A 23,579-nucleotide genomic window follows, 5' to 3' on the forward strand; every position below is an offset into this window, starting at 1 on the left:
TTTACAAAATGTACCCTTAGAGCATGAAAATGGGCGTGGCAATTGGATGAGAATTAGTCCTAAATACACATAATAGAATATCTGAGGTAAGTATCGATAGTGTAGCTGCGAGCGATGATCATAAATATACACGACAATAGTCTTGCGGTGAGCGATGAACATAAATACACACGGCGATAGTCTAGCGGTGAGCGATGAACGTAAATAGCCTGACGGGTGGTAACAAAAGCGGATACCCCTACTACTGTAGTGGCATGTATAGAGTCGCAATGTAAAAGTCGAAAATGGGGGGGGGGCGGCGGCTTTTGTTCTCCGGCTATGACAACTTACGGCTAACAGCAACGAAAATAATTCGGACTATATAATAACTGCAAGTTAATGCTGAACAAACCATGTCTTCCGGCAGGGTCATATGTCGTATTCCGTTTAAAAGAGTGTGCATAAAACTTTGCCTGAAGTGTATTTGATGTGGATCTACGGTACTTCGGCATATTGCATTATTGAAGCATAAAAATAGCCAAAGTTGCAATTTAAAATCAATTATTAACTTCCTGTAGAAGTAGGTATATCACGGCCGTAACTGTAAGCTAACATGAAGTATAGAGAATATTGTTCGAATATTTATTGAACTTTGTCGAATTTTCTTCGCGCTTGCCACGATTTGTTGTTGCTGTCTATCATGATATTAATATGGGTGCCACTCCGCCAAGAAAAAAAATCGCATAGGCCTACTTTATAAAGAGATAAGCATTTCGGTGTCTGCCAAAACGTTGACAGTGACGTTTCGGCAAACATGTGACTCAGCACTCAGCGAAGTGTGCTGCCAAATGACATATTCGACAAAACTCCTGAGCTAATCCATCATATAACCCTTTGTTGGCGAATCAAAGAGAGAAAAATACTAGAAATAGTTTTATGGCATGTTTTTTTACAACTTAAAACATCGCACTAAATTAGGGTTGCCATACGTCTAGAATTTCCCGGACATGTCCGGAATTTCACTGTTAAAATTGCGTCCGGGAAAATGTCTAAAATATGCCTAATTGTCCGGAATTTTGAAGGCTTGCAGTAAGCTCATAATGGTTTCCTAAATCAACATATACAATATTATATTCGGGCAGATTTATGCTACATGAAATTTTTCTTCGCGTTCCGCGCGATCTAGTGTCACACTTGTTGGTTTTAGTATGGGGACTACCACCCTCGTAAAAACTGCGATCAAAATAAATGAAAACAACATTCATTTACAGAAATAAGTCTAATTGTAATCACAATATGGTAACCCTAAACGACATGCATTCTGAGTATTTAGGGAGCTTCGGAAAGCTGTAACCAAAGTTGCAAAAACTTGCCCTATTCATCACGTCTTACAGTAAATGTACCTGTGAATGTGATCAGATCACCTATATCCATTACATAGGTTAGTGACGTATTACATTTAATAACTTTGAAAGATAAAAGCTCCGTTTCCTGATCAACCTCGTTCGCGATTCACATACTATTGCAGTACTGAGTTCATCAGTAGGGGAGACCGGGGACAATTGTAACACTTTTCGTATTTTCCAACATTACGTGTATTTCTCGTGGAAATTTCACTTCCAAAGTTTTATATAAAGAAGCCAACAACTCGATAGTTGATATGAAAACTACATTGGAACTCAATCAACAATCAATCATGGAAATTTTGGGTCGCAAAAATCGCTGCTCAAATGTTACAATCGCCCCGTACCCAGGGGCAATTGTACCACCCTTGCGGGGCAATTGTAACAGTGTTATTTATAACTAAACACAAACTAAATGAACAACGAAAACGGAAGCACAAATTGTAATATTGCATGAAACTAAAGGAAGAGACGTTTGAACGCTTCCAGGCTACGCCCCATCGCATTTTGGCATCTGAATGCAATATCCCCCTTCGTGTCTTGTTCAAGCTCAAAGTGTAAAAGAGACACACTCATTCCATCATCTCCCTACACATATCCGGCCTCTTCTACCAAGGTTCTGTTGTTCAGCTGGCATAATGGGTTGGTCATTCGGTCACCTGTGAAGGTGCAAAACCGACCTGGCTAACGTATCTTGGTTGAATAGGCCGATGATAGTATAGTAAAACGAGGACGCAAAATTGTGTGGCGTCAAAGCTATAATGACATTTATCTGTGCTGTAGAAAATTAACATAAATTGTTCACATCAAATATCATAATGTAAGTGGGCCATGATCAAAGTCAGAGGACCAGAATTAAGCCTTGACTATTGAAGTTCGACACACCAAAAGTCGATCAACATGAGAAAGGGTGGTTGAATCACGAAAATAACCGAACCGTCAGATTCACATCACCACTATGGTATGGCCGTTTCGACAGATGATCATGTTAGAATTGGTATCGCAAGGCAGTATCTGTTCTGGTGAACTTTTGGCTGTTGCAAGATTATTCTGCAGTAGATGAATGGTAATGCCAACATATGAACCGAGACATTCAGAATTGATAACATATTGTAACGGGGCAAAAGTAACAGAGTGTTACGATTGCCCCTGACACGCTCGACCATGATTAGTGTCTCAGTATGGTACCTTCCCGGCGATGCAAGTCCTATTCTTTCCATCACCACGATAGACTATAGTAACATTGTTCCAGCTACACATATTACGTTGTAACTACTTGAGGTACTATTCGTCCAGACAAATTATTCCAGACCAGAAAAACTTTACTCAAGGGTCAAAAATTTCGTTTTTTGCAAATTATTCCGGGGCTTCGCATCGTAGCTCAACTTAACTCCAGGTATAACAGGAGAGATAACTACTGCATGCGCACTTAAAATATCAAGCTGATTTTTCCATCCTACTAGCGGTGAGGTTGATTGTTACATTTGCCCCTAGTTGCATTTGTCCCCGGTCTCCCCTAAAGGCTGTGTGTGCATAATGAGATGTATGCATAATGTGCTGCACTTGAAGTTCTTGGAGGCTCTGGCCAAAACAATCGTCTTCCTTGAACTCAACAAATATATGCCCCCCAAACCAATATTTTTTCCTCCTATAGTAAACTATTTCACACGGCTATACGAAGTGATGGATATTGCGGTTGACTCACAGTACAGATACGAACGTGATTGACAGCGATGTGTTTATGGTTCTCAATTTTGAAAAGAGGACACCAAATGCTAGTCAAGGTATGACCTCGAAGCCGTGCATTTTTTTTAAATTGGCAGGAGGCTCGATTTCCTCATTCTAATTTAGTTTCGAGCCAGCTATTATTTGTGAAAGCTGAACTTTGCTCATTACGATGGCCGCGTTTCCACTGCTCTCTGCAACTTTGCAATTGACTGCCTTGATTACGACAGTTACCTGTTCTACTGGTGGGTAGATGACTTAGATTCATTTTCAATTATTTCTCTGCTATAGTCATAGGGACTCTTGGATGTACAAAACGTCAGTATACAATTGAATATATGTATAGATTTTCATTTTTAAGGTAAGTGGGATATTATCAGCAGGCATTCGTCTGGGGTAACCGTCAGCAATTATAATAGAGAATTTACAAGAAAATTGTATATCAACAATATCATGACCAAATATGACGTCACCTACATTGCATTTTGAGAAATGGAGGCCAGAGCTCCATATACTATTTGTTATTATGCATATACATCGACTCTTTTTGTTGGCACAAACCAGAATTTTGATAGCAGTCGTCTCCCAGGTACATGAATGTGAGATTGAACGTCCTCTTCCTACGACGCGAAAAGTGTCGTCTCTGTGATTGGTTTATCGATTAAATGTTTGACAACTGCAGAATTCACAACATTACCCTGTTCGGATTAAAGTTTTGGACGCACATGCATGAGGCTGCAACGTGCAATATAATTGGGATTGCCTTCGCACGGATGATGGAATAGGAATCGGAAGTAGACAGTCAAATTCCATCCATTTTGGTGGAAACAACGTTTGAAAAACTACCGTTTCGTAGATCAGTGTGCGACTTACCGTGTTACCTTTGTCCTCCAAAACGTCACTTTTTTCGTCTAATGATCATAGTTTCGATGTTGCTGAAATAATGTATTTAGAAATACATTTCCGGCATATTTTCACGTGTGAGATCCTACGAAAGGCACCAAGATTACTCAGTAGGGTGGTTCAAAAATATCTTTGTTCTCCGGATTCGCCGATGAAATTGGCTTAATTGTGCTCTCATATATATTTTATCTAATTCATGAACGTTATCGCAGGTTTTTTCCAGACTAAAAAAAACGCATCGAGAAACCCTCATCCTCCCTTCAGACATGCCTTGAATACGATGTTTGGTCTTGTCGAAGTTAAAAAAATTGGCCACAGGAAATACTATTATTTCGTCAAATTGTCAAAATTTCAACTGGCTGTGAATCGGCTCCTGCTGGTTGGATTTGAGCCAAACTTGGTGCGCAGCCTTTTGTTATGCAACCTTGATATTTGATGTGTGAATCCAAGAAATCTGGAAAAAACTATTTCTGAACAACTCAAGTACTCTAAATAGATTGGATGCCACGATATAGGCCTGCTTTGCAGATATGTAGAACAGAAACTATGGTGGTCATAGCGCGGAATTTTTGCTATTTAATAGAATTACTATCAAACTCGACGTTGAAATTCTGAAAACCATAATCCGGAATCCAAGCTGGGACAAGGCAATGGATCAAATCTAACGAAAGCTACTTAAACCAATGCAGGTGGGGAGAGTCAACAGAGCAATTCTCTCCTCCAGTTTTGATTTTAGAATAATTCATTGTTACGCCATCATCAAATCTCTGAACGTCACAATAACACAGGAGGGTTGTGGCATATTAGAAACCTACTCTGTACATTATGGAAATGTAGTCAGTAGAGTTAGTAGCTTGATTAAAATATCGTGTTCAGACGAATCCGAACCTTATGAAGTTTTGAATTATTCCAAATAACTATGTATACACCAGCATAAAGTAACGAAGATGATCCACAGTAGGCGATGATATAGAAATGACCACAAACTACATTATATGCAATTGGTTCTACAATATAATTATACATTTCAAATAGCAAAATCATGTCTTTCCAGACATAATTCACTCAACGTCTACATGCGGAACAAAGGAAATCAACATAGTAAGTTGATTACATCGACTCTTGACAGTTATCATTATTGTTTTTAAACTGAAAAAAATCTAGTTCCCGTTTCTCCACTCCATTAAGTTGGTATTATATTAAATCATAATATTTCTAGCCCACACATGTCAGTGGTAATTATCAGCAAATAGCAAAGAGGTTCATGTTTTGTTTATGGTTTCTCAACAACGTCACTGTACCCATTGATGTTGGTGAATATGGGCTCAAATACCGATTTATATGAATGTAGTCAATCAACTATTGGTAGAGTATGTTCTGTTTGCGTGAAACACCCTTTGTGATATTAATACGCCATATTCGTCAACTGTCCAGCTATCAATTTCTATATTTCCTTTGACAGGACATTTCAAGTGAGTCAATTTTCTACTTCATCGGCCCTGATTTCCGTTGGAAGTTATTTTCTCTTAAGTTCACCCTGGTCATGGCTAATTTAATAATGTTGGTCGGGCCTAATGCATGCCTCAGGCGACGATCATTAATATAGTCGGTTACTCACTTCTAACAGCAGTAATTGTTCGAACAGACGCAGAGAGTTTGCAATTACTGGAAAGAGCATTTACAGGGGCTGGTGGAAATATCGTTTCCGTTCAAACTCGCATAGCGAAAAAAGAGGAAGAGTTATCAACCCCCGTTCCCTTTACCCGAATTACCAAAACACAGCCAATTACGACCGAGACAACATCACCTGCAACAACAGTAGCAAGAGAATCAAGAATAACAACAACGACAGCAAGAGGAAGTGAGCCTGTGATAACTTCAAAAGCACAACAGCACAAAGGTAGGCGAGAAAATAGGTTGGAGAACATGTGGAGATACATAACGATCGCTCGTTATTACCTGAAGACAAATTGCGTGTCACCGATTAAATTTAGACAAAACATAGGCCTACATGTGTATACCCAGCATAAGCATATTTTAGTGCTATTTTGGCCTTTTCCCCAGTCCATTCGACTTCATCTCAATAATACCACCATACCAATCTAATTTAGAAACGCTTATTGCATGTTACTCATCACTTGAAATCGGCACTTTTCTGCAGATCTCCTGAATTTTCTCTTCCTTCCGCACACCCAGACGCAAAACAGACACAAAATCGACGTTACCGACAGTGGCAAAATAGCTGTAGCTCATTATTACCTAGCTCTAATGAAATTCCACTTAGACTGTATGATGTTGATACTGACGCTTTCTTAACTTCGCTTAAACGCCGACTGCCATTAAGTATGGTTAGCACAGCTATCCGTCACCGGACAACCACTTCCTTACATTAGGCTTACCATATTTCGGAAATGAAAAAAGAGGACACTTTTTCAGAAATTTCAGACATGCAAAACTGGAGAAGAATTCTCAAAAACCGGTAAATTTTTCCCACTTCATGGTCGGTTGACTAAAAAAAAAAAAAAGGTCATCACTTCCGCTCAGAGCTCAAAAACACGTTTTTTACTCCACATTGCTAGGTGGATGACTAAAAAAAAAAAAGGTCTTCATTTCGCTCAGACCTGAAATCACCGCTTTTCCCTCCGAAATCCCCGCCGGAGCTTCACTTCTGCGCTAATTTGCGGCATATCACTCGCAATTTCCGCTATATCTGACCTAAATTTTCAAAAAAGAGGACAAAATCTCAAAAAAGAGGACAAAAGGGCGTCCTCCGAGGACACTTTCAAAAAAGTCAAAAAAGAGGACAAATCCTCTTAAAAGAGGACGTATGGTAAGCCTACCTTACATCCCTATATAGCCTATACTAACATTATGTTTGTCATGCTGTAGTTTGTACTTATCATACTCGTACACTCAGAGCCGTAGCTGCCGCACCCCAAAACCCTTCATTTGGGGGGTGAGCTCGAAGGGGGTACCAAAATTATTTCGTGAATAGACATATATAATTGAGTATTTGTTTGGAATTTTATGCAATTTTATCAAAAAAGATTCGCCTCATTTATTGCCTTATTTCTTGAATATTGGATATTCTTCCCCTGAGAAAGAATACGCATGATTTATAAAAATGGGCAATGTCACTGCGCCATGACGCACCAAGGCATATTAGGTTGACAGCCATGTAACATGGGACTCCAACAAGTGTGACAGAACGATCGGCAGCGAGAGAACCTTGACCGAAAAGGACTTCTCTTATGGCAGGGGTGACCAACCTTTTCGACCGAAGGGTCATATACAAGCGACGCACCATAGCGCGAACCACTATCCGCGCGAAGCGCGAAAATTCTTAAGAGTATTTAGTTCAACAATAGGGCAACAATATTGTTACTTGAGTATATTGCGGGCCTGCTGTATATCGCTGGACTCGGTGCTACAGGGACTAGACCAGGGGTTCTCAAAGGGTGGGCCATGGCCCACTGGTGGGCCACAGGAGCATTTGAGGTGGGCCACAGAGTTATTTGGGAAATTTTAGAAATAATGTAAGTGTAGTAATATTTGTTGTGTTAATCGCTAAAAAACCTATTCATATTAGTTGATTATACGTAGGCTACATAAAGCTTTTCATCCGACTCTGACGAGACGTATAGTGGTACGTATGGAGTCAGCATTTAAAGTCGAAAATGGGAGGCAGAAACGGCGGCTTTTTCCACTGGCTATGACTACCTATGGCTAACAGCAACTAAAATAATTTCGCGTATTTAATACCTGGAAGGTAATGCTGAAGTAACCAAGTGTTCCGGCAGGGTCATACTGTCGTATGCCGTTGAAAGGGGTGTGCAATAAAATCGGAATGAATTGTAATTGATGCATAGATTTACTGTACTTCGGCAGGTCGTATTATTGTAAGTTAAAAATGGCCACAATTGCAAATTATTAGCAACTTCTGGTGGAGGTATACTGCACCACCGCAACGAATAGTAATGGATTGAGGATTCAGCGGAGCGCAATAATACTTGGAGTCTGTTTTAAATGTCATGCCTGAAAATCAATGTACGTAATGTAAGAATCACATGGATTGAATATTCCGACATCGCAACTTCAGTTGGTTCAGTACGTGACATTGTACATTGTACAGCATGCATAATAAGAAAATCTTCCTCCACTCCTCTGTAGTACCCCATTCACCAATGCAATGTTTGAAGCTGGCCCCGAGTGATTATACTATTCCCCTCAATTGTGGAGCTAAAATCCCAATCACACAGTGTATGCGGGAATTCGATCATTGTGTTTCGCGAAGCGCATGGAGAAGCGGACGATCATAAAATACTTTAGCATATGATCTACCAGAGCCGTAACTGCCGCACCCAAACCCCCAATTGGGGGAGCTAGAAGGGGCCCAGCAAAATTATTTCGTTGGTCGTTTGTTAGAAGATATTAATTCAACTTGAAAATTTCCGTCGCGCTTCGCGCGACTTCATGCCACGCGATGTTTATATTTTAATGTCACAAGTATATTAGGCGAAAAATTCTCATATTTTAGAGAAATAAGAATATCGGGGCCGTCGGTTACCACGCATTGAAAAGGATTATTACTTTGAGATTAGAGGTGGGCCACAGCACATTTTCAAACCGGAAAATGGGCCACGGCCGAGAAAGGGCTGAGAACCCCTGGACTAGACTATTCGGCGTCTGGACGTATCGACATCGAAAGCTTAGGCCAACATGCGTCAATCATTTTGTGCCTAGATTTCATTGTTGACGGTCTTTCTGCGAGCGCAATCGCAAGGTCGCATGTTGGACGACGCTTTCTCTCGTAATTGCGAATATAGATATACTCAATGTGGTACATTAGGCGTTCTTCCATTTTCAGGAGGGTGTAGCAATATTAGAAGCAAGAAATCCAGTGACAACATATTGCGGGAAGCGTGACCAAAAAAATTACTTCAGGGATATCTGCTGGAGAATATTATGCTTTATTGTAATGAACGAATATCTAACAAAAATCTGACTGTTATTCCAGTCGTCACATCCAAAGTGTTGCGGCCAGACTAATCAAATTTTTTGTTGGGCTTGCAACTTCAAAATCTGGGCAATCCATTTTTGATAATAATACTAATTTCGAAAATAACCTCGTGGGCCACTCAAAACCCTCTTGCGGGCCACGGGTTGACCGGCCCTGCCTTATGCTGACCGAAAAGTTCGATATATATACATATATGCTTAATTCCCCTAAATGGCTGGCGAAAAAAGTTCCTGTACCGTCAATCTGGACCCCACAAGACAAATGCCATCCTGCAGAAAAGAATTATTTGCCAGTGACGAAATACTAATTTAAAACCATGTGCTTCTTTTAGTATAGTACGTTTTGACATAGCATACAGGATGTCACGAAATAACATCATGTAACGAAGTCAACCAACTGGTCAACCCAAAGATGTTTAATCATTATTTACGGGCCCTATAATTAATATCCAAGACACCTCACTCATCTGTACCGGTAAATCTGATTACGTGAGCAGACATAGGGAAAATTGATAGCATGAGGCAATTCCCGATCATAATAACCGATTAAATCATAAATTATGTAAAATATTCGCGCTTGGCGCTTTTAGCCCGAATAATCCGACTCGTTAAACAGTACTACAATTCTCGCTGACAAGTAGCGCATAAAACATATAGCGTGATGGGGGTCCAGAGGGTCCGTGACCAACATTATTATTTTTTTGAGGGGAGGGGGGTACTGACGAAGTGCTGTTTCGGTCCTGCGTACACTTATATGTAATGACGCAATTCGAGTCACGGCATACCATACGTCATTTATAAAATCTCAATTTCAGCTTGCAACGTTTCTTTCTTCACATTTACCGCACACACGCACAATGATTACGTGTTGTACGATGGCAGTTTACCTGAGATGTCATCACTCACCGTATGCGTCTGGATAAAGCCTGCCAGCGGAACAGCCTCCGTGAAAGGGTCGCTTATAAGTTACTGCGCTAAAGCCGCTAGGTATTGCAACACCTTCTGGGTGCTTCTGCTCTCAAATAGACAATTCATGTACGTGTTTGTTAACTCGGTAGTCCATAATTTCTCGAGCGTCCCCTATATTGAGACACGTTCACATTTATGCGTGGTGGTGCAGCCAAACGACGTGGGTTTCTACATCAACGGCGATGAGCCAACGAATAAGATCGACCGTGCAGACTCAAAAAATATTCCAGCTGGCGGCGTACTGATCTTGGGACAGGATCAAGACGGTGAGATAAAGGGTCGGTCACCAGGCAAACCGGAAAATCCGGCACAGGGTCTCCGTGGTGAAATAGAAGGGCTGCGTCTGTGGAAAAGAGGTTTGAGCACTGAAGAGATTGCGGAGGTGTACAATGAGGAATGTCACTGCTCGACATTTGACGAATCAAATTCGATCTTGCATGGACACGTGACTGCACACTACGACATTTGCAATGGTTGAAAAGACTACTCATCTGTTTATATGTAAAAAAAATGGACATTCACCGAATAGTGAGTCCACGCTCTTGGCCATCGTTTGCTAAGACACGTGATCAAGACTGAGGAATTCGCAGTTATTTCATTTCGGATGATAATTGTATATATAGTATTTTACATTCCAAATCACCATAATCGTGGGTGCGTATCAACAATGAACAACAAAAGAGTCCAAACAACTGTTAGGAGGATTGCTCATAGATATATTACACTGTTTTTTTTTTCGCCAGGACTTCCTTGTGCTCCATCACACCACGTATTCAGATAATATATATGTCGATTATTACTACTTTTCGGGGTAATCAACAAGATGTTGCCTAGATTTTTGTCATGTTTCAAGGTCTCTTTCACTTCTACCTGAGCAGTACTTTGGAATACTTATTGACTTTTGCAATTAAGATTTCAAAAAGTCGGGAGTAGTCTAGGGATAAGATTGCACCATTCTCCTCATTTAAACTGTCATTAGAATTGCGTGAAATAGACCCTGAATTACGGTAACTGAATGTGTGTCTTCGAAGATTCTATCAAAGTAGGGTAGTGTGTAATTATAGTCGTTTTGCGTTATCCCAGACCCCGTAACCAAATATACTTAGATAAACACTGACGTCTCATACGTCTCAAATTGAATGACAAAGCTTCAGAAGTGACGAGTGCCTGATTTACCTTTGATTGTTATCGACGTAATTTAATGAAAAAATCACTTCAACAATCAAACTATATCGACTTAGTTCGTTACTGACCCCGTCTTGTTTGTAGGCCCTCAAGGCACGAATAGGCTCTTTCCTGAACCGCGAAATACGGATTTAAACTAGTTGACTGATAAGATATGTATATTTGACGAAATGAGTGTAATGAAATATATGTTCGGCGTACGTACAAATTGTCATGCTTGCACACGCGAAGCTTTCAACTGAACCCCATCTGAAGTTGTTTTTTTAACACGACGAGGAATGTCAAAAGAAAACCCCTGGATCTCCGGTGGAAGGCTGACATTGTCTCTCGTTGTCTTTTGCGAGTCTTCTCAGACATATATCCAACCAATCACATACCTATTTTGCATATCTTGTTTGTTTGTGGGATTTATGATGCTTGTCGACAAATATGTGGTCATTTATACGAGACAAATTTTCTTCATTTTGATTCCGTAGCTGTCGGCTTGTAGCCCGGCCCAAATCTATGCTTTGATAGAACACCGCTTACACGGATGAGATGGCAAGGAGGAGCATAGATAAACCTTCAACACGTAGGTAGTAATTCTGGAGTCGACATCAGTTAGACCGGAACCCGCAACCCAATAATGTTGCAGCTGTGGATTATAACACTGCGCTAAGCCAATATTTGCATCAATAAGATGTATGTGAATAGTCCTATAGCCTACATGTTAATTGTCGAGAGTAGGATATTTAAACTGCCGTACCTTTTGTGCAAAACATGCTATCGATCTGAGGTCTAAAACACGCGGCACGCGAGAACATTTTGTGCCGTCCGCGACGTCTGTTTTAATTTTCAAGCATTCAACAATATATTCAACTGCAACATATCTTTCTTAGGTGTGAAAACACAAAGTTTACCCTAGAACTATTCCAAAAACGTGAAATGTCATCAAACGTCACTATCACAACACTGTCAAAAGCTATCATGCGGTGGAAGATCAGCTATTATTTCACATTTCTAGTTCATAATGATAAAACATGGCCCGTTGATGATTCGTGACTGAAAATTGTGATTTGGACTTGGGCACGACCGTCCGTAAAATTATTCGAATTCGAACTCAATGGGTTATAAAATAAAAATGTTCAATCACAGGACTTGTTACTCGGAACGCCATGACCCGGTACGGTCACGGACGCAACAGACCATCAAACTGTGTTAGGGAATAGTAATGTATCAACAGTTAGTAGCTTTCGTTGTGTGTAGCGTATCTAATCAGGACAGCATGGAAGCCACTGGCATTCTGTTGCCCCATGATAGATATAGTTAGTGACATCCTGTGTGATATTTGATCTCTTTATCCATATTATTATCGTCGGTGGCACGTAAGAGTGGTGCGATTCACAGCTGTAACACCAATGAATTAGGCTGTAATCGGACATTTCTATTCCAGGGATTCTTAACCACGGGTACGTAAACCCCTTCGAGGTACAAAGCATTAGTGGGTACGAGATACATTGTGGAAATAGTCCTGTATGCTATCTAGAGCTTGAAATTATTTTGCAAACCGACAAAAGGCGTATTATTTTCTTGGCTAATTTATTCACCCGAAAAAAATTCTTGGCGCGATGCGCAATTTTATTTGAATAGGCTTTTTCATTTTGATATAGTTGCAATCAGTTGTGTCGAAAATGGACAGGGGTACGATCGTTAGAAATGTTAAGAAACACTGATATCGCTATCACTCAATAATAATCATTATATATAAGTAAGTTGTTTTTGATCAGTTCCAATTGCTGATTTAATTTGACCTTGGCAATGAAATGAACATTAGCCTACTTATCGGGACTATACCAGAAATCCGGATTGGGCTTCACTGCTCAAATGCTCTGATATTAGATCAATACTTGGTGAATTCCAAAATATTCTACTGGGGTCTACGATACGCATCGTAGGCCCCGATTCCACCTATAATTGTGGAACGTCAAATGACCGCTTGCTGTAATAACACTGGTCAACACAGTTTTTGTTGACTTTGATCAGGCAATTGATTTTGACTAACTTTTAGGCGCTGAATTCAAAAATAGCTTCCGTTTTTTCTCTATCACGTCAAGTTTGTGGGTTAGGCACCCCCAACATTGCCTCAAAACCCACATAATAGCACTACTTTTAATACTTTGTGTTTATTGCATAAAGCATTTCAAAAACTACAACCAGTCGAAAGTAAATCATTAGACTTCAAATAAACATTTGCACTGCTTTATTTGGTTGATTTAAACTGATATTGCTTGCACAGGACAAATAAAGTGCGAGTTTCAGGGTCCAAATTCACGCTAATAACCCATAATTCTAGTTTGATACTCGAGCAATAGTCAACTAACATATATAAGCTCCGATCTACTCTGGAATCTTATCCCCATCATCTTCAGATGTTGGGGACGTTTTCTCCTTGGCCATCTCTGACTATGTCAAGGTTTTCAGGGAAATTATTAAGATATTTTAGTTTTTGTTAATATCTGCTGTCCGACATAAACATATGGCAGTGGCACATGTGTATCAGGGTTGCATGTGCTCTGCATTCTTATAGTCCGAAAAACAAAGAAAACACAATATTTCAAAGCTGACACATATGATCCAATAGTGCTCATGATATTGCAACAATTCTATGTTTCTGTATTGTTCTCAAGGTGTCTGTATTTGTTCAAGAAGACTTACATAGTGTGCAATTGTTACTGCACCCAAGACGTAGCCATTTTAGAGAATGTCACACTTCAGGATCCTTTTTTAGCTACCTATAGGCATTTGTCATTCACTTGAGTTCTATATGTCGATTCCTAACTCCTCCAGTAATCCATGGTAACAGTATAATGCCAATACCAGTATCAAGGCAATACCAAAATGCTACCGAAAGTAGGCCGGCGAATAAAAGGTTGATTCTCTTGATCGAAAGTGAGATACCTTCTCTACTTTGCCAAGTAATCTTTTCCCACTTCGTAAGGATGTTAAAAGTTCCGAAAATTTCTATTCCAAGTCCCAAAGCCTATGCCAGATCAATAACTTGTGTTGATTGACTACTCTACATTCTGAATCATCTTCAATTTCAAAATCTACATCATTAGGCCTGCCATTCCTAAGATCTTCATCTTGATCCAAATTATCGAGCATATAGCAGTTTAAAGTTACACTGAATAAGCTGAATGGGGCATTGGAACTATATCTGATAGTAAATGGAATGTTTATATTTCTTGCCATATCCTGCAGTTTGCATCATATATGTGTGTGAAATATCCTCGGATGGTTGCTTCCTCTAATCAAAAATGGGAGAAAGCATCGGCCTAGATCAGGGGCGGGCAACTTCTTCAGTCGACGGGCCGGATATAGGAAAATTAAGTATTTGGTGGGCCGGATTGCTGAATCGATACATTATTCGCACATTTACCCAGTTATTCAAAGAAAAAAAATCGTATTTAATGAATGTATTTAACCGAGAGCAATGTCACGTCAAAGTCATTTCTCGCCGATATTAACGAAGACAATGTGGATTTGAGGACAGCATCGTCATGAATATGAAGCCGCCATCTCTGATCAATCAACACACGGTGCAATCCTTAATTAGGATTTCAAGGCGTCTGATAAGCCCGGTACCTCAAATTTACCAAGATATCAATTCATTCGGGTTGAGTAGGTGACGAGATAGCGTCGTTGTTCAACTATGTGGCTTATTTTATCTCGATATTGAATTCATGCGGCCCGCGGCCTCTACGAAATTTGAGAAGTGGCCTGCGACCCGTTTTTGAGTTGGCGACCCCTGACATAAGCGGTATCCTACAAAAGCTTAGAAGTGTGCCGTGCTACAAGTCGGCGGTTGCGGAATCAAAAATATGAAATATCGGCCTGGTGCAAATAACCATTGTAATCGACAAACACCATGATTACCACAAACGACATTACAGTTGAGTATATCCCGTAAATGCCGATAATGCAGGTTTTCCCGCTTGTCGAACTTGAGCGTAAGCTCCACTCTCGCAAGCTGCGCATGCGCATACACATATATAATAACGTACAGTCACTAAAATTTGACGCAGTAAGCAACTAGTGGGGAATCTCGACAGACTGGGGCCGCAAGCCACAGTATTATGTAAGACGGAAAACTGTCCGCGGGCCAGACAAAATCCCTTCGCGGGCCGGATTCGGCCCTCGGGCCGTATGTTGCCCGCCCCTGGCCTAGATCGATACCGCTACATTTATTCTTAATAATGCAATTGAACCCATGGCTAGATAAATTATTATATGGTAAAAGTGTGGATTTTTATATGGTATGGAAAACCAATATGGCTACATTTTGCAATTTGCATACTTTGGGCATATGTCGTAGAGCAAAAACCTGACGTGATAGAAGAAAACCACTGGCATTTCTGGAATCAACACGCCAAAATTAGCCGAAATCAAGTGCAAAATCCAAATCAACAAATTTTTTGTTCAAAATTGTTGCCCAGTGTAATATAACGCGACAGCATTTACGATGTCGGGATGCATTCGTCCTCTCGCATGGTGTCTATAACTGATTATTTAATTACTATTGTACAATTCAGACCCAGAACAAAAACAATTTTATTCAAATATTTGAAAATATCATTCTTTTCTTCTTAGTACAATAGTAAATTACATTTTCACGATGTTTGTGGAATGCCAGTCTGCAAGGTCCCGTCAAGTAACGCCTACTTGGAAAATATACATTGAAGACCCAAATTGATGCTGTGACCCGCGGCGTTATCACAAACTGTGGAATTGGCCTGCCAACACATCTGACTTTGAGACCTCTGCTATAGATAGATTAGTACAATATGGGAGTAGGTAGCATCATATTACTCAATACCAGCATGATTTTAATTTGCTCATATTTGAACAGGTCACGGTGTCACTATAATGTGAGTCTCGTAAATTTGTTATGATTGATGATAATAGTTCAACAAAAGTTAAATTTCGAACGTTCGCACGCGGAAATGGATTGCATTATGAATGATCTCGCGCATCGCAACCTATACAAGGCATAAAAAGATATTCAATTTATTTCAACACACAAATACAATTTAGATTGCAGCATGAGGAAATACCATTTAAGCCATTGCGTCAGTCAATGTAGTTATGATACAAAGGTAATACCGCTTATATGTGTTGCTTATATCGAAAAGCGTTCAAATCAAGCCGAAATACGACGCAGGAAGTCGGAGCAATGGCCTTGTATTCAATACTCTATGCGGGATTGACCTGGACCGCCTTGCTTGTAGATGTATGCTACTCTTCGGGTATGTATTAACCAGCGACCTGAGTGATTATGGACAATGTTTATTAATGATGGTGCGAAACCCCGGAAGGTTCAGTTTCGTGTGAACGCGAACCTTTTTGAAAGTTTCTGTGTGAGCGCGAATGTGAACCTATGACGTCACGTATTGTCATACCGCTACTTCCAACGCTACATTTCTATGAAGTGATTTAATAATGTACAGTACTACGTACACCGGGGCTGTTCAAAAATAACTGTTTTCCTCGGATTCCAGCCATTCACGGATTAAATTGTCAGGTTACCCAAATAATGGCTGCACACCAAATTTGGTTCAATTCTAACAAGTATAAGACTCCGCAGATCCAATTAAAAATTTTAATTTATTGGGCAAAATCAAGAAGAAAAATTTTCACATTTTTTTGTCAACCGCATGAAATTGTTGAGCTATCTTCAAATACGATGCAAAACAAATTAGACTCAATTCTAACTAGTAGAAGCGGAGTTATTTGAGTTTTTCGTTGATAATTCTCGGATTATCCTTGGTCGGTGGATAATATGGTTGACAGGAAAATTTGATTTTTTTTAATTTTCCCAAATAAATTAAGTATTTTAATTGGATTCGCGGAGTCATAAATTTGTTAGAATTGAACCAAATTTGGTGTGCAGCGTTTTTTAGGGTAACCTGACAATTTAATCAGTGAATGGCTGGAATCCGGAAATAAGTTATCTTTGAACAGCCCTAACGTACACGATACTTGGCGACAACTCAGGCCACATTATGTCACAATGCTGAAATACATGTTGACTTTTTAAACGTGGACAAATTTATCAACTGTTACAATCAAATGATATAATAATCCCATAAAATCCATGTCATCGTCGCTTTGCCAACAACTTCGACGAGAACTTGCAAGGGAATATATGCTTGAGATTAAACGGTCTGGGTCACACCATCCCTGATATTTACATAGTTGCCCACTATTGAAATTCCACTTTCGCTAGCGAAACGATATGAAAAGCATGATTCACGGAATGCGTGAGCTCTGACATTGTGCTCGATCTTGCTCGGTGCAATCTTGAGTCACGCATGAATGTCAAAAATAAATTTTAAAGTTGTATTTCCATCTGACTGGACGTATATCAGTGAGGAATGCATATACTTTCGGACTCGAATCTGACCAAAATGTATCAATTTTGTGGCTGGTTCTGTATTGTGAGCAAATAGTTGCAGAGCTTCGTTTCGCTTTCATAATTGGAATATAATTGAATATGAATTTGATCCAGTATCGGTTTACAGTCTTGATGCAACCATTTATGAAGTCATCTACTTCCGCAAAGTCTAATTCAAGTCAACCTCCTAATATTTATTCAGATGGCTTTTGCTCCAGAAACTACATCAACGGACATTGGACCTCAGCAGGGAATTGTGAGGTCAGTATCCCCTATGTTTCGTAGTTTTTTCATCAATAATGCATAAAATAGCAATTTCTCATGAGCTTCAGACTACCCAATTTCCAGTAATACAATCTCGCATATTGTACTATGATTTTTGCAGTGCATCATTCTAAACCAATAGACTGCTATCATTCGTGACTGACGCATTGTAAACGAACATTGCGTATTGTTCACGGATCCCACCGTCCCATGGGCTGTAAATAGAGTCATCAGCACGACATCTGGTACCAAATTTCGCAGTCACACTATTTTGAGTCTATGTGAAAAAATAAATGCCCGATTTCGAATGGAGATATATCCGATCGGTAAGAAGGCGCAAACGTGGTAACGTATAAAGATTCTACTACAACCTGGTATATATCTGAATATCAAATTGTGCATTTGGATGATTTACATTTCACTAACTGAAACTGGAATACGCGATGGCATGGCGTTTTTTTCGTCATGTATGAAATTTTGTACTCCTAAAGCTGTGCTCATCACTATTAATCGCTTCTTCCAGGACGGAACAGCGCTTGAAGATATTATGGCCAATTTAAAAACGCTATCGGAAGAAGAAATTTCCTCGACCACGCATTCCGGTAATTTCGCCATTTCTTGAGTTAACATATACCGAGGACACTAGCGAAGTATCTCCATCGGTGACATTGTACCACTTTCATCAGAATTTGCCGCATACGTGTGTCAAACGTGGATAAAGCTATATTTCCGATCCCTTTTTTTGGAAACTTGCCAGTTTGAACGGATTTTCTCTTCCTTTATCTTTTGACATCTCCAAAGGGGTTGATACAGCGGACGAACACCCCAAGTAGCACCTCGTTACTTGGACTTTGAATAACAAGAGATTAATTGTTCAGAACGATATACGGAACGATGTGGTCAATCGGACACGGTGGATGTGGAAGAAGTTTCGACAACGACCAATGTTGGTGGGATTTCTTCAGGCAAGTCGTGTCTATCGACTAGCACGGGAGTGGGCAGCCTCTGACCGCCTATAAATAATCATCCGACCGTGTATGCATAATTGAATTAGCAAGTGTTAGCGGCAGCAATTTGAATTTACAGATGTACTCCCAAATTGTTGAGATTTACGATGACGCTAGTTACGGTGACTTGATTTGTCTGTGGAAATATAGCAATATCCTTGCGATATGAGTCCCGCCTTACAAATGCGAGACGCAGAGGAAAATGACGCGCCCGTGAAGAAATACCAATTTGGAGTCGTGTACGTCTCATGAAGGTTTTCGTGGTATACCTTTGACTTGAGCTTTGTTAGTATATCGTTTGACCAAACCAAAAATCTTTACGGGGGTTTAAAAAAACAGCATGAAACAAAGTGATTATTAACAACTCAAAGATTCATCACCGTTACATATGTGCCCAAAATTGTCGAAGAGAACCCCTGTTGGTGTAGGGCGTACCAACAAATTCTCTGGTCCGACTCCGTCCGACGACTACTTAGTCATATACTTGAAGCTGACGAGGTAGCGTAGTGGTATGATCTCCAGCTGCAACAATAATGGGTTGAGGGTGTGAGTGCGACCGAGTTCGAGTCCAGAATTTCTAGTGGTGCCACTCCTAGTGTTTTAACACTAGATCTAGTGTTTTTTCGGTCGTCCTAGCGTTCCAGTGTTTTTTTCGCAAAATTTTGCTAATCTAGTGTTTTTCTGCAACTATGCATATAATCAATATTCTAACGTTAGACTACTAAATTATAAGCTAAATTTATCGCTAATGAGGCGATTCTGTGTTTGTTTTCAACAATTCCATGTGGTGGTGCAGTAACAAGCAATTATTACGTAACAGGGTCCGCTGTGAATCCGTACTTATAAGCGAAAGTTAATGAAAAAATGAAGAGCGATTTCGCTCTGATGCTCTGTCGTTTCTTGTTGAACTCAGGCTGCAGATTCGGGCAAGATTTTCATTTGCCGAGACAGACGGACAGTTTTATTGAACAAAATTGAAATAAAAATACCATTCGTGCTGCAGCGATACGATCCTTCGGAATTCCCGCGGATCACCCAGCCAGCTGCATTGATGGAGTGCTAATTAAGCATTGTTCAATTCGAGTCTCGCGTCATCAATAAATATTGAAAAAATGTAAGCTGGCAGAAGAATAGTAAAATCAATCATTCTTCTAGCTGCGCAATTTCCCTCTGTGATATTATTTGATGAACTTTAACTTTGGCCAGATCGCAAAATGAGCTGCAGGTTATCAGTCAATGCCCTCCAACAGAATTTTTGCAAAAATTGAAATCTGTGCACAATGGATTCGGTGAATCAAAATTCCATTTACTGGAGAAGCTCATGACGAATCTCTTGGCATTGCCACATTCCACTGCATTCGTGGAATTGGAGTATGCTGCACATGGAAACCTCCCTATTTTTTTGGTTGAAGATGTGCGGTAGAGAGCAAGATGCCCCACAAAAAATACTTATGTTTGATGGATGGTGTACATCGAAAGAAAATTTTTATGATGCCGCACAATTCCAAAGCGACATATTTGATTTTTTTGCGCTGTTGAATTCGTTTCATTAATTTTCCTTGAATAATCATGCATATGTATCGAATTCATGGGTGGAACACTTCCTATCTGTGGATTTGTACCTTGGTCATCATGATTACTTGGCAAGGGCAAATCTTTCCTGCAATTTACTAATCTTGTGTTTTTCCGGGAACTTAAAGTGGCAACACTGTTCCTACCTATATCAGTGTTGACGGTTTATCTAGATTCTAGACTCTTCCTCACGATCTGATCCGGTCAGGTCTAGCGTTGGGACCCCGGGAAATCCCGATCCCGGGATTCCGGGATTTGAAGTAATCTCGATCCCGGGATTAATCCCAATGAAATCCCGGGATTTGTAAAAAGCATCTACCAAGGCTTACGTAGCGCCATATATCTTATTTTGGTAATGAAGCAGTGTCACAAACTCCGCTGATTGTCTAAAACAGTGGTCTCAAACACGCTGCCCTTGAGAACATATCGCTCACATAATAAGTAGAAATGCTTAACAACAGTTTATAGTTACCAGCCAAGATAGTGAATAGATACGAATTGATGAAATGCAATACATTACGCATTTACAAATCGATATGATACAATTCGAGCCTGTGCCAATGGTTGAGGACTATATAAACTATATTCGAATTCAGTTTCAATAAAACAATAGGTTTGGTTAAGGTAAAAACAGAGAACAGAATTTACTTTACTATACTAGTTTATGACAACGTAAGCTGTAAGCTTCGATCACTTCGTTTGCGGTCAATTAATTTGTGAGATAATAATGGAGGCTGAGTATAACGCACGATCAATAAATGATTGGTCGCTCTCACGGGTTACACCATCGTTTGGCGAACATATGCAAGATACAGTGATTTTGATCGACACCGATTACTTGATGATTTGAAATTGACTCGTGAATTTTGCTCCGAGTCACGATTCAATCCACATTTCTTATAGGCCGAGTCAAGTCAATTCATACGAAAAAGGTGACTCGAGTCTGACTTGAGTTAAATCATGACTCGAGTCATCCCAACACCGGTGTCAAACTGTCTATAACTCATTATTTTGCCAAATTATGCCAAGCACAAAAATATTTTTTAATAAAATATTTAAAAACATTACTTTATCGTGGCAAACGTGATTATTACATTCGTGAATCACATTTTCACAATTTTTATTGAATGCCAGTCAGCAAGGTCCGTCAAATAAGGCCTATATTTGGAAATACATATTGTACCTCTATTTGATGCTGCGGCCCACCGCGTCATCAGAAACTACGGGAAATTGGCCGCGAGCAAGTTTGAGTTAGAAACCCGTGGTCGAGACGATGATACGCTTGCTGCTCTTATGTTTTGGGTCAATATTACAAGGAATAAATGTTGTTTGTGTAGCTTGTATGTGTATTTTACTACTTTTCTAATCCCGGGAAATCCCGGGATTGAGAAGCGAGAATCCCGGGAAATCCCGATCCCGGGATTTCAAATTTGATCCCGAAGTCCCAACCCTAGTCAGGTCATGTTGTGCGGCCGTGACGTGATTTTAGATTTCGCCAGAACGTTAAGAAAAGAATTTTGAAATGGTGAAATTGATTTCAGTTGCAAAAAATCGCGAAACTTGCGCTAATCACAGCACAGGTTTTGTGGCCACAAGAGCTTGTCTACTACTACATATTGGACGATATATACATGATTGTGATATGTAATAATGGCGGTGTGTGACAATTTCTGATTGCAGTTAAGTTGTACTTTCCTGTTTTTAGAGAAACCGATAGAAAGCAAAATAGTAGCTACTACAGTTGAACTTGAAGGGGTTTCGACAGTTACCACCGCAGGCGACAATACTACAAGTGAGTGCTGTCATATACCTATCGCCGTAGCCGGTGCGCAATAACGGAAATTACATATCATCTATCGACCACACCAGGTTGAATACCATACTATTGTTTATCATTCCTTTGGACCAGTAATTATTAACCTTTTTAGCGGTGGTATCCCTTGAACTGCCATGAAATTTTTCCCGTGCCCCCTATCCACGATTAAAAAGCAGTTTTTGAAGCAGCCCCAAAAACGTTGGTTTTTGGGCTCAGTATAGGGTTTCAACACGACTTCTGTGGATTTTTGGAACAGGAGACGTAGCAGCGACTGAAGATATTAGTGTCGAAGGTTTCGCCAACGTGCTGTGTTTTAGGTTCCTAAAGTTTATCACTACCGATCTCTTTGGCAATGCGGTCTACGTGGTCGCAGGTGCACCGAAACGTCATGGGTCTTGGTCTTTCTGGTGCGGAAGTTACGACCAGAGCCGAAATGCCGGAGTGGGACACTCCCGCTCCAGTAGATTTCCCACCCCTGGACTAAAGCACCCCAACGGCTTGATGTTTCCAGTCTCTTGTAATTACGATTAATGCTAGACTCGTTTCTTTAACTTAGGTTTTATTTTTATTAATAGCCTACTCTTATGTTGTTGTAGGGGCTGGCATACCGAAATTTAAAGAAAAAATTCTCTTAAAAGAAAATCGCGCGAAGCGCGATGAAAATATCCGATTTGAAGAAATTCAATGAATAATATTCCACTTTTATTATGATTTGCAAAATAATTGATATCATAAAATAGCGTACGATTTCGCACTGCATCCCGTACCCATACCTTGGTGCCTCGCACCCCCATGAGGTCCATTGACTCCTGGTTGAGTACATCTGCGTTATGCCGTGTTTCAATGGGACAGGTATATGTAAGTTTAGTTGCCTCCCACAAGGAAAAGTTTTGAAATTTGAATTGAGTGCAATATTAATCCATTAAAGTACTCACAAAGGACATATTCGCCCTGCGGAATAAATTGAAAGAATTGGTAAAGTATTAATTATCCATATTGAACGAGTTGTAGGTTGTCCAATTTCAATAATCGATGTACAACCATATTCTTCATCAACTGGCGTCGTAGTATGTTGAGTTGATACAGACACTTCCTTCAGCTGGCTTATACGAAATACGTGTTCGTCATTCAAATGTAATGATTAAATAATAATATACCAAACACTTACTGAAATGCCGTTTTAAGTTTGAGCAAACATCATCATAAAACAAGGCATCTCCTTTTCAGCTTGCAACGAATCAGTCTTCACATTTTCCGAGGAGAACCACCTTGATTACGTGTTGTACAATGGTACTTTACCTGAG

At 40.0% G+C, this 23,579-nt stretch overlaps 1 protein-coding gene across 1 annotated transcript; it reads left to right on the plus strand.

Annotated features, from left to right (window-relative positions):
- The first annotated feature begins 9,921 nt into the window (after positions 1 to 9,921).
- On the plus strand, positions 9,922 to 10,476 carry LOC145435494 (pentraxin-related protein PTX3-like). The gene has a single exon (XM_080312772.1). The coding sequence runs from the start codon at positions 9,922 to 9,924 to the stop codon at positions 10,474 to 10,476; it is 555 nt and encodes a 184-aa protein (XP_080168898.1).
- Positions 10,477 to 23,579: the final 13,103 nt, after the last annotated feature.

The sequence above is a fragment of the Botryllus schlosseri genome, chromosome 3, assembly GCF_051294905.1.
Source record: "Botryllus schlosseri isolate E-star chromosome 3, Bs_hap1, whole genome shotgun sequence".
In the NCBI taxonomy this organism is placed as follows: domain Eukaryota; kingdom Metazoa; phylum Chordata; class Ascidiacea; order Stolidobranchia; family Styelidae; genus Botryllus; species Botryllus schlosseri.